Consider the following 14,082-nt stretch of genomic DNA (forward strand, 5'->3'; position numbering starts at 1 on the left):
GACTGATAAATAAGCAACTTTCCAGTGCCTGTCCATGTTTGCACAAATACCTTTCACTCAAATACACTTGTAATGGTTTCCGTCTAGTACATAATCATACCTTTGACATACATACCAAAGTATCCTTTTTAGGTCAATTGCCCCCACCATTTTGGCCAATGTACAATGGATCATGCTACTGGTTAGCTGGCATTACATACTAAGGGAGGCAACTTATGAAATCCAATAGATGTCGCTGGGACAAGGCACCAATATATCTGTTCGATTCGCCAAGGTGTAGATGGAATTACCATATCGGAACCATGGCTAGCGAAGATGCAGTCAGGTTCAAGATTTAGTTTTGGCCTATAATGAGATGAACTAGTGTTGTGTATCCCAACTTAGGTCACAAAACAATGGGCATCATAAGCTCTGATATAACACAAGTGCTATTTGCATTATCATGTACCTTTCCAAAGTATAGTATGAATTATAAATATTTAGAATAAAGCAAGTAACTCGTGCCCTCACTTATCCCACTGTACGAGAGTTATTGAGGGAGAGGTTTATGTGAGACATCCACAATTTTGCTCAGTACAGGTTCTTTGCTGGGTCAAAAACTGTCAGTTATAGGATTTTCATGTGTTGTGAGGTGATCAGCGTGACATTTTTTATGAATAATTAGATTCCCAATCACAGTGCCTGAAAAGAAAACTTAATCCAAAAATTTTACTGCCTAGATAACTGTACATACAGATGGACAAAAATAACATGTTTAACCACTGGTCCACCATACTCTTATTTCAACAACGTATTTCCAAACGATGCCCCTGGTAATTTACATTAACAAAAGATGGTAACTGTTTCATATTTTGAATTATAAATCATGCACTGCCACTTATGCATTTTAGTCTGGCCGAGTGGTCTAAAGCGTTCTCCGTTATGGATCACTGCCATCTCACCTCTGTCTGTGTGGGTTCGAGTCTAGGATTCAGCCAATGTGGGTATGTGAGAAAACTTGCCAGTAGCTTCTTGTGGGTCGGTGGTTCTTTCTGGGTTTTTCCCGGGTTCTTCTTCCACCATTAATACTGGCCGCCATGTATAGCCTATCATGTGCTGAAAAATGGCGTTAAACCCTACAACAACAACAACAACAGCATTTTAGTCCTAAACTTACTCATCTGCTGGCTCGGGTGAGCTTGTGACATGGACAGTAACAAGGCTGACATCTTCACCTGCAGAGTTATGGACCTTGGCAGCATAATCCCCTGAATCTGAAGGAATCAAATCACAGATCTCCAAAATCACATTTGTATCTGTACACTTGAGTGTAATCCTATCATCCTGAAGTAATAATATTCCATCTTTGTAGAATTCAACTTTTGGTGGTGGGAAGCCTGAAACATTGCAAAAAATATTGATGAGATAGGTGATGTTATTTGCACTAAATAGTACTTAAGATAAATATGAAATAAATACATAACAATTTTTGTTGAAAGGTGCTTATGTTTTATAAAATTAAGCATACTGCAGTTAAAAATCAGAAAAATACGTCTGGTACTTACACAAGTTAAGTTTTTGCAGCACATTCCACATATGCGGTATGAAATTAAATTCATCCATACAAAATACTTTGTTGAAAAATGTTCACTTGGATGTTAAAAGCATTGTGAAGAAAAGACACTATATGTGTTTTTAAGCATGGTGATATAAGTCTTAAAACACCAAATAATAACTTTACCAATACTTCTAATTAACAGGTGTGTGTGTGTGTGTGTGTGTGTGTGTGTGTGTGTAAGCTGGATACCATAAAAATATTTGTACTGCAGTATTTCTGAACATACTGCGGTATATCTCAATTATATTCAGAACTAACATTTATGTTCTGGGGCAGGAGCCTGACATTTGTTTGCAGGGAGAGGGGACTTTTTTTTGTTGAAAATTTCTGTTTGTCAGCAGCTGGAAAAAATATGCTGCTGTTTATAACAAAGTAACACAATAATTATATCAATTACATTATTTCAAAACAAATATTTCTTTTAAGATGAAAAAAATAAAACATCTCAGCTCAAAGGAAATTTGCAACCCAGCTCCTGCCTCCCCCTCCCCCCAATTAAATAGTCAGCAATTGTTGTAGAAGTTGTAATCTAAACACTGGAATTAAAATGGGATGATTAAGTTTGCACTATGACTGACAAACCCTTGAAAAAGATATTGTGCTGACATTTAAGAACTTATTGATAAAAAAGAAGTATTGACTGTGAAGTCCATAATTAACTAGTTTTATTACTGATATAATAGGCAGGGAAACGTTTGGGGTGCCAACATCCTGGCAAGTTATTTATCAGAGAGGGACAGTAAACATAAAACACTCTGCTCAACAAATGGGAAGATATTTAGTGGACTTGAGCAATTCTGTAAACTTCAAACAGAAAACTACTCTTCTGAAAATCTTAGAATGATGTGCAGTCTTTGGAACAAATGAACTTAACACATGAACATACTTTAGTAAATAACTACATAAATTATATGTTTTTTGTTTTGATTATAATGATTAGTACATATAATCTACTAGGCTCTTAAAATACCAGAAACATTTTTGGGGGGTCTTGATACACTGCATATGTGACACATATCAAATATGTGAATCATTGATCATAACTACAATTATGTTTGTCATATTCAAAATTTTGCAGCGAATACAAATATTTTGCTTTATATAAATAATTTTTTGATTTATTTTGTCATAAAAAATGAAAACATCCTGTTAAGATCATTAAATTCATAGTAAGATTAGTCAGTCATTTCCATATATTCCTTACTGATAGAAACCATGGAAGTACTACTAGAGTGAAAAAGTACTGTGATGCATTCCACTGGAAAAAATACCATGAAAAAAGCAGAATAACATACACAAGGTATATATATATATATATATATATATATATATATATATACACACACACACACTGAGACAGACATCTTATTCTAGACTTACATGTTAAGCTAGTAAATTTGTAGTTCTCAGTGGAGTTTAGTTCAACATCATTTACTTTCTGCATTGGGTTGAGATACAGATTTGTCAATTATATCTACTATCAGTTAATATTTTAATGAGTCAAAACTTTTCACTATCATTTTGAGACAAACGAACAGTGTTCAATAATGTACACTTGTCCAGATTTTGAGATATACAAGAAAGATTTCACGAATATGAATTTGTCAATGGGGCTAACATTCAATTATTTAATTAATGTTATTAATGTGAAAAATGCCCTTTGGAGTCAATATTCTTAGTTCTTGATCATGTGCAATGTGATCATGTGTTTAATACTCATTATAAAATAGTCTTTTTAAAAGTGAGACAAATAAAGTCAAATATTAATGCCAAAACATGTTTATACAATACAGAAAATCACAAATACAATGCCAGACATTTAATTTAATTCAGCAGGAAAACTTTTTTTCCATAAACTTTTTCAATGACTGCGATGAAAAAATTTATGATAGAAATCCCAGTGTGATCATGTGTGCAATAAAGTTTGTAATGAGTAATTCATATTAATACCCATGATTTATATAAGCTATATAATACTGACATTGTAATACCAATGAGCTACATCATACTGACACTGTAATACCAATGAGCTACATCATACTGACACTGTAATGCCAATGAGCTACATCATACTGACACTGTAATGCCAATGAGCTACATCATACTGACACTGTAATGCCAATGAGCTACATCATACTGACACTGTAATGCCAATGACCTACATCATACTGACACTGTAATACCAATGAGCTACATTATACTGACAATGTAATGCCAATGACCTACATCATACTGACACTGTAATACCAATGAGCTACATTATACTGACAATGTAATAACAGTGCACTATATCATACTAACAAGGTAATACCAATGGGTTACATAATACTGACAATGTAATACCAGTGTGCTATGTCATACTTACAATGTAATGCCAATGAGTTACATCATATTTGAAAATGAAATAACAATGAGCTATTTCATACTGACAATATAATAACAATGAGCTATTTCATAATGACAAGGCAATACTAATTAGTTACATCATACTGAAAAGGTAAAGCCAAACGAGTTACATCATACTGACATGGTAATACCAATTAGTTACATCATACTGACAGGTAATAACAATGAGCTATTTCATACTGACAAGGTAATGACAATTAGTTACATCATACTGACAAGGTAATACCAATGAGTTACATCATACTGATAAGGTAATACCAATTGAGTTACATCACACTGATAAGGTAATACCAATAAGCTATTTAATATTGACAAGATAATACCAGTGAGCTTTATCATGAGATATATCATACTGACAAGGGAATACCAATGAGCAATGTCATACTGACAAAACCAATGAGCTATATTATGCTGACAATGTAATACAAATGAGTTATATGACAGTGACAATGTAATCTCAGCAAGCTATATCATGCCAACAATGTAATATCAATGAGTTATATCATACTGAAAATGTAATACCAATGAACTATATTATACTGACAATTCCAATGAGCTTTCTCATACTGAAAATAACAATGAGCTATATTATAATGAAACCGAAATACTAGTGAGTTATATTATGCTGACAATGTAATATAAATGACCTACATGACAGTGACAATGTAATACCAATGAGCTACATCATACTGACACTGTAATGCCAATGAGCTACATCATACTGACAATGTAATACCAGTGCGCATTATCATACTGACAAGGTAATACCAATGGATTACATAATGCTGTCAATGTAATACCAGTGCACTGTATCAATGAGCTATATCATACTGCCAATGTAATATTAATATGCTATATTATACTGCCAATGTAATACCAACGAACCACATTATACTAACACTTTAATACCAATGAGCTATATTATACTGACAATGCCAATGAGCTATATTATTCTGACAATGTAATATCAATGAGCTATATTATACCAACGATGTAATAACTATGAGCTATTTTATACTGACAATATGATACGAATAAGAGAACAGACTGACTTCAGGATATTATGTTGAAGACTCTGGGATTTTGTATTGCTGCATTGATTTATGTTTTGTGTTTTTAATAATAACTCATGATGGAGGAAAAGGACTACACTTCATTTTGTCTGTCAGAATAGTATAGCATGCATGTACAAATTGCTGTTCATTACAATGAATAAAACTAACAATCCATCAAAAATTAAGTTTATTTTACCCATCTTATAATACACTAAACTTTTAGGTCTCTACATTTGCACATAATGAATTTCATTAGGTAGTGTAAAACTGTAGCAATTCATTATGTAGTGTAAAACTAACAATCCATTAGGTTGTGTAAAACTAACAATCCATTAGGAAGTGTAAAACTAACAATTCATTATGTAGTGTAAAACTAACAATTCATTATGTAGTGTAAAACTAACAATTCATTATGTAGTGTAAAACTAACAATTCATTAGGTAGTGTAAAGCTAACAATTCATTATGTAGTGTAAAACTAACAATTCATTAGGTAGTGTAAAGCTAACAATTCATTATGTAGTGTAAAACTAACAATTCATTAGGTAGTGTAAAACTAACAATTCATTATGTAGTGTAAAACTAACAATTCATTAGGTAGTGTAAAGCTAACAATTCATTATGTAGTGTAAAACTAACAATTCATTAGGTAGTGTAAAGCTAACAATTCATTATGTAGTGTAAAACTAACAATTCATTAGGTAGTGTAAAGCTAACAATTCATTATGTAGTGTAAAGCTAACAATTCATTATGTAGTGTAAAACTAATAATTCATTAGGTAGTGTAAAACTAACAATCCATTAGGTTGTGTAAAACTAACAATTCATTAGGAAGTGTAAAACTAATAATTCATTATGTAGTGTAAAACTAATAATTCATTATGTAGTGTAAAACTAACAATTCATTATGTAGCGTAAAACTAACAATCCATTAGGTTGTGTAAAACGAACAATTCATTATGTAGTGTAAAACTAACAATTTATTATGTAGTGTAAAACTAACAATCCATTAGGTAGTGTAAAGCTAACAATTCATTATGTAGTGTAAAACTAACAATTCATTAGGTAGTGTAAAGCTAACAATTCATTATGTAGTGTAAAGCTAACAATTCATTATGTAGTGTAAAACTAATAATTCATTAGGTAGTGTAAAACTAACAATCCCTTAGGAAGTGTAAAACTAATAATTCATTATGTAGTGTAAAACTAATAATTCATTATGTAGTGTAAAACTAACAATTCATTATGTAGTGTAAAACTAACAATCCATTAGGTTGTGTAAAACGAACAATTCATTATGTAGTGTAAAACTAACAATTCATTATGTAGTGTAAAACGAACAATTCATTAGGTAGTGTAAAACTAACAATTCATTATGTAGTGTAAAACTAATAATCCATTAGGAAGTGTAAAACTAACAATTCATTATGTAGTGTAAAACTAACAATTCATTATGTAGTGTAAAAGTAACAATTCATTAGGAAGAATAAAACTAACAATCCATTAGGTTGTGTAAAACTAACAATTCATTATGTAGTGTAAAACTAACAATTCATTATGTAGTGTAAAACTAATAATTCATTATGTAGTGTAAAACTAACAATTCATTAGGAAGTGTAAAACTAACAATCCATTAGGTAGTGTAAAACTAATAATTCATTAGGTAGTGTAAAACTAACAATTCATTATGTAGTGTAAAACTAACAATTCATTATGTAGTGTAAAACTAACAATTCATTATGTAGTGTAAAACTAACAATCCATTAGGTAGTGTAAAACTAATAATTCATTATGTAGTGTAAAACTAATAAATCATTATGTAGTGTAAAACTAACAATTCATTATGTAGTGTAAAACTAACAATCCATTAGGAAGTGTAAAACTAACAATTCATTATGTAGTGTAAAACTGACAATTCATTAGGTAGTGTCAAACTAATAATTCATTATGTAGTGTAAAACTAATAATTCATTATGTAGTGTAAAAGTAACAATTCATTATGTAGTGTAAAACTAACAATTCATTATGTAGTGTAAAACTAACAATTCATTAGGAAGTGTAAAACTAACAATTCATTAGGTAGTGTAAAACTAATAATTCATTATGTAGTGTAAAACTAATAATTCATTAGGTAGTGTAAAACTAACAATTCATTAGGTAGTGTAAAACTAATAATTCATTATGTAGTGTAAAACTAATAATCCATTAGGTAGTGTAAAACTAACAATCCATTAGGTTGTGTAAAACTAACAATCCATTAGGTAGTGTAAAACTAACAATCCATTAGGTAGTGTAAAACTAATAATTCATTATGTAGTGTAAAACTAACAATTCATTATGTAGTGTAAAACTAATAATTCATTATGTAGTGTAAAACTAACAATTCATTAAGTAGTGTAAAACTAACAATTCATTAGGAAGTGTAAAACTAACAATTCATTAGGTAGTGTAAATGTAACAATTCATTAGGTAGTGTAAAACTAACAATCCATTAGGTAGCGCAAAACTAACAATTCATTAGGTAGCGTAAAACTAACAATTTATTAGGTTGTGTAAAACTAATAATTCATTAAGTAGTGTAAAACTAACAATCCATTAGGTAGTGTACAACTAACAATCCATTAGGTAGTGTAAAACTAACAATTCATTAGGTAGTGTAAAACTAACAATTCATTAGGTAAGTGTAAAACTAACAATTCATTAGGTAGTGTAAAACTAATAATTCATTAGGTTGTGTAAAACTAACAATCCATTAGGTAGTGTAAAACTAACAATCCATTAGGTAGTGTAAAACTAACAATTCATTAGGTTGTGTAAAACTAACAATTCATTAGTGTAAAACTGTACCAGTCTCTTAGGTAGGGAACAACTGTATCAATCCACCCAAACATGTTTTATGCTCATTGTTTCATTCACTTAAATTTTATGTTGAAGATCTGGTAACATTTAAGGACACTAAAATATTGTGCTTAAACAATATGACCTGATGGTGCCTCCGTACATTTTCAAAGATAAAGCCATCTGAATCTGTGAACAATGTAGTATGATGCAAAAAGGCTTACTAAAAACAGCAGAGGAGAAGTAGTACTGGATGTTCCTAGATACCCTATGCCTATTTATCTATGCTGCTTTTAATTAAGCACCAAAATCACCATGGTTTTATGCAACATGTATAACTAACTGTACAGTGGCAATGGTCCAAAAGAATCTAACATGATTTACACCATATGTGAGAAACAAAATTGTATATACATATGTAGATACTTAAAGGTAAGGTCATATGTACATACATTTATTGCTTTTAATTTCTGTATAACTAACAGGTTCCTTCTCATGCATTTTAAATCTGAACCCGACAGATTCATTTTTTCAGAAAAGCTTAGGCAAGTCTAACAAAAGTCACCAAAACCTATGTGTTACCAGAATGTTACAATGACAAAATGCCATTCTTGAGTGCAATTTTGCCCAAATTTTTGTTGCAGTTTTTCATGACTTGACTCAGCTGTGATTGTGGACATACATTATGGATCCAGTAATTTTTAAAAATAATACAATAAAGAATTATGGAAGTTACATACAACAGACAAAATATTCATTTGAAATATGAGTCCATGGTGACAACATACATTGTCTAAAGAATGCAATCTTAATCTGCACATAGCAAGCTATTGTATTTGTAACACTGTTATTTCAACATACTTATAAGTGAGTTCTTCTCACAAACAAGAGTCCATCAATGGGACTGGTGCTCTACTGGGTGAAAAGAATTTCAAGGTATTCAAGACAAGATCATTTCTTCTTTTAACTGCTGAGTTTTTAAACATGTCTGATATTCTTCAGTGACAAAATAATTTTCAAATTAGCTGCTGTGGTGGACATAGTGGATGTCAGAGTGGCACCATTTTCATTTAAGACCAAATAGACATTACAAGCTTTTGTTGAAGACCCCATGTCAATATGACTATCCATTCAGGAGGAGTAGCAACAGCAAGACTTTCAAGACAGTAGGAATGGCAGTCATATTGCATGCATGATTGCAACCATTTTCATTTAGGACCAACTAGGCGTTAAAAGAATTATGTTGGTGGAAACCCAATCTCGATTTATCCATCCATTTGTGAGATGCAAATATTCTTGATGGCGACCATGATGGCCATATATAATACTGAAGGTCAGCTTGCATCAATTTCAATTGGGGCCAACAAGACACAGTAAGAACTGATGAAAACCCAATGTCAAAATGACTATCCATTTAAAGAAAATATTTCATAAATAAAAATAAAACGATTTTCATGACGGCTGCAATGGTGACATTGGATATCAGTTGCACACCATTTCCATTTAGGATCAGCCTGACATCCTAAAGCCTTTCAGTGCAAACTCCATGCTTATATGATCATTTATAGTAGTAATAGTAATAATATTTTCATACTGGATTTTTGGGCAACAACATTTTTATTTGGACCAACAAGACATCATAAGAAGTCTTCTAGTAAATATCCTATGTTGATACAACCATTAATTCAGGAGGAGAATCAATAACAAGATTCTCAAGATGGCCACTATGTCAGCCATATTAGACATCAGATCAGCACAATTTCATTTAGAACCAATAACACATCATGAAAAGGTCTTCTGGTGAAAACCCTATTTCAATACGACCTGTAGCGATAAAATTATTTTCAAGATTGCTGGTGTGGTGACCATGTTAGATATCAGATCTGTACCATTTTTATTTAGGACCAAGTAGACATACTTTAGAAGTATTTTAGTGAAAATCCCATGTTGATATGACCATGTATTTAGGAGAAGTTGCATTAACAAGATTTTCAAGATGGATGTTGTGATGGCCATATTAGATGCCAGATCAGCACCATTTTCATTTAGGACCAAGTAGACCATGGAATTATGTTTGTGTAAAGTTTTGCGGCAACTCTTCGAGTAGTTTAGAAGTAGATGCAATAACAAACTTGTGCTAAAGCCATGTAGGGAGATAGAATAAAAAAATAGAGAGACTGGGACCCAATATAACGGAGATTTTTCATGGCATTTATTTTAGCATCGTTTTCAATAAATATTGATGGATCTTCCAGATAGAATGCAAATGAAATTCTCAAAAGATGAGCCGTTTATGCCTGTGACATGCCTCACTTTTACCCCAGGATCTGCCTCCTTTTTATATTCTGGCCAGCTGTGGCCAAACAGCTCAAAAGCTCCAGGTTAGACTTGATTAAAGAAGAAAGGCATAATGAATGATCAACAGTTAATCTTTATCATTGCAATTATACTTTAAAGAGATCCACCCCTCCATATATACTTCAAAGAAATCATATTCTACAGCATGTGCATGTAAGCACCAGCAATTTATTGGCAAATAAATGATGCCCTATTTTGTTTTAACTAATTGTACCTGATGTGTGTGAATTCATCTTAACAGTTCAAATCTGCAGTTTCAACTTGCATGTGGCAACTATTTTTCCCACATTATATATCCCCCCGTATTTCCATTGGGGCAACTCTTTTGGTATTTAACACAGTGTACTAAATAACATGCTTCTTCTGAATTGTTTTTTTTTTGTGGGGGGGGCAAATATGCTGTCTGGTAATTTTTTTAATTTTTTCTTTCAGTCATGACAATAAACATTTATATATACAGTACAGTAATGTCAGGTGTTTACTCATGTATGTTTCTTTGATAGGGAATGAAGATGCTATTTGCTTGGAATTGAAACATTGTTGTGGTTTATTGTTTGATTCTAGTATTGCTGTAGAGGTAAAAAAAAAATATCAATGTATGTGAATAATGTTTAAGTGTTACATTCTATTCCCTGAAGAAAACAATTTTTTGTAGTATGATAATGTTTCTTCACAACAACCTTCACAGGTGATAAAAATGAACATGGCTTCTCTAGATTGCATACAATTTATCTATTTATGTAGGATTTTTTTGAGAAATGAAAATTGCCAGACATCATGTAAAAATCAGGAGTTCGCTGCAAAAATTGAGAGAGATTATGAGATTGGAATGTAGGCGTGGAAAGTGCCCAAAAGTTGATAAGTGTTTTCTCCCAGTAGAGTAAAAATCACACCAGAAATTATAAACCTTTTGATATTCAATACCTCAGCATAAATGAAAGGAGAATTTGTAGAATTATCAAACTTTCAGAATCTGACTGCTATTGTTTTTTACACATTAAATTTGCTTATAGATAAATGAGTTTGTAATTTTCAATTCAAGTTCAATTTGTTTTGTACAGATTTTTGAGACTACAAAGTCAGCTCATTTCCACTGGCATGTTTGGGATGGTGGTATTGTCCACCCAAAATTCGCCCATGGTCGGAATAAGATTTTGTGTCTGGATTTTAGACATTTTTGTCTCAGATCTAATGCAGTCCAGTATGAACTGCAAACAGACAGACGAACCTTTGCAAAAAGTAGGATAAGATGGGCATTTGGAATAAAGAGTGGTCTCGATATGAAAACAATGGGTCCGTTAAACTTTTACCCTTCTGCTCATGCACGAGCCAAATAGCCAATGATAAACGATGTTTCTAACACAACTAGGCATTATGCTATTGGAAGATCACCTGGAAGTTGATTTATTAAGAAATAGCTTTCAAAATGTGTTTCCTACTTGAATTTCAGGTGAAAAGGACAAAAACCTCCAGGGGTTAATGTGTTAACATTACATACTCTCAATACAGTCTCGATTTCACACTACAAATCCCACACTAGGACTGAATTTTTAAAAAATAAACAAAAGAAGTTGTTTACTCCAACTCTGAACTAAGTCCAGGAACTAGGTCAGCATTAAGATAAAGTCCTAATATTAGGTGTTTACGAAAATCAGTCAGGTCAAACTAATTTCTGGAAAATGTCAAATTCCAGTAAGCAAAATTACATTACTATACCATGTAATTAAAAAAAAATTAAAACTAACAAACAAACAATTAAATTAAATTAAATATACATTAATACATAACAAATGGAACAGGAATCCAACAAAGAAATTTCTACAATGATCAACAGCTTATTGTTATGATACACCATTGCTTTCAGTTGTTGTTGTTATAGCGTTTAATGCCATTTTTTCAGCACAAGATAGGCTATACATGGCGGCCAGTATTAATGGTGGAGGAAGAACCCGGGAAAACCCCGGAAAGAACCACTGACCCACGAGATGCTACCGGCAAACTTTCTCACATATCCACATTGGCTAAGTCCAAGACTTGAACCCACGCAGACAGAGGTGAGATGGCAGTGATCCATGACGGGGTGCGCTTTAGACCACTTTGCCACTCGGGGCCCCTTCCATTGCTTTCAGACAAATTACATTGACTAAAACAGGATAAAAGAACATTTACATCACGCACAACACAGTGCAGAGATCACTAGATACCAGTTTAATGAAGAGGAGCTGTCTTTGGCTTGGTAGAAAGAGTTTTGTATTTTTGTTTTCAATTTATGATATTGAAATTTTATATTCAGTTATTTAACAAAAATGTTAACCCAGAGTCCCAGTGGGGTATAAAATATTTTTGTTTTTTTTATGGGGAGATCCAGAGATATTGTTTAGCATCGAGTCTTAAATAGGGAAGCACAAAAAAGGCATTGTGTCTGTGGGATGAAAACCCTGGCACATATACAGGGACAAAGCCCCCCAGAAACTCTTGCATTATTTGCATTTCCAGGGCATGTAGTCAACCATCTACTTATAAGGAAAACTTACAACTGGAAATGTAGTTGTTTCATGTTAATTTGGGAGGGGGATATCAGCAGCTCATCTATCTCCCCATTCATCCCAAATCTGCCAGAGTTTGTAGTTAACAGTCCAAAAAAGCACAACTTTAGAGAAAATATTTTAAAAAGTTGCAATGAGGTTTTTGGGTAATGTTCTAACCTTTATGAATAAAATCAAAAAATGTATGAATGTGTCCCCATTTCTAGACCAGCTTTCAAATACCATATTTTACAGACATGTATTAGTCAGAGATTAGTCTTATGATGTGAGTGGTTGGTCGACCCAGATTTGCACAATGGAAGGTCAACTCCCATCATGCATTGCAATGTCTACATCTCAAACTGTTGGACTACAAACCTGTCACTGCTTCAGCTTTGCTCACTAAAGTTATATATATATATATATATATATATATATATATATATATATATATATATATATATAGAGAGAGAGAGAGAGAGAGAGAGAGAGAGAGAGAGAGAGAGTAGTGATAGAGAGACAGAGGAACTAAAAGGAGGACATGTCTGGGAAAAACTTAAGAGGACTTACGTCTGCCATTTATTTTTAATTCTGCACGTTTTACATTTATACATGTTAATATCTTTAAGTGAATGAGAACTTTCGCCATTTAGGAAAAAAATTAAAAAAGCATATTATTTATTTATTATTATTATACTTTACTAGTATCTAAATTGTAAGCAATGAAAAAAGTTACAAGCCGCTGTCACCACAGGCACTTGATTCCGGGGTAAACAAATCATGCGTACACTCACTAATTAATTGGTGAGTGTATACATGATTAGTTTACTCCGGAATCAGGTGCCTGTGGCTGTCACCATGTGGCTTACATTTAGTTACACAAACCAGAATGGGGAGTTTAAACGTTAATGTTTTTGCAAAGAGCTTTTTCAAACAGGAAGTGATCTTTGGGCATAAATATGTTGACAATTCATGCATGACGCAGTCAAATATAAGGTAAATCTTGCATGATAAGAGCACAATTTAAAATCACTTCTAAGGTAATTTTAACTCAAATTTCGCGCCTTGCGCAAGTCACTATAGTGGGACTTCCGAGTCTAAATATACCACACACGCGAGACCGTTATCGAACGCGTTTAAGTACAGAGAATCTACAGGTAGGAAATATACGAGAAAGCGTTCTAAACGAATTTAATTTTTTTACAAGTAAAAACTAATAATATCGTTCCCAATAATACCAAAATTTCTAGATCAAAAATTTTCTTAACAATAAAAAAGCTAAAATCCATAGACTATAGTGATAT

The 14,082-nt window shown here is 32.4% G+C and overlaps 1 protein-coding gene across 1 annotated transcript in view; it reads right to left on the reverse strand.

The window, feature by feature from the left end:
• The window catches only part of LOC149789967 (uncharacterized), a 299,468-nt gene that overhangs the window by 260,804 nt on the left and 24,582 nt on the right, over nt 1–14,082 (reverse strand). Inside the window, exon 3 of the mRNA XM_089973148.1 lies at nt 1,157–1,376. Coding sequence (XP_089829274.1) covers nt 1,157–1,376 — 220 coding nt within the window. The remainder of the gene's footprint in view (nt 1–1,156; nt 1,377–14,082) is intronic.

The sequence above is a fragment of the Sinohyriopsis cumingii genome, chromosome 10 (assembly GCF_028554795.1).
Source record: "Sinohyriopsis cumingii isolate HCF-2022 chromosome 10, ASM2855479v2, whole genome shotgun sequence".
Classification (NCBI taxonomy): domain Eukaryota; kingdom Metazoa; phylum Mollusca; class Bivalvia; order Unionida; family Unionidae; genus Sinohyriopsis; species Sinohyriopsis cumingii.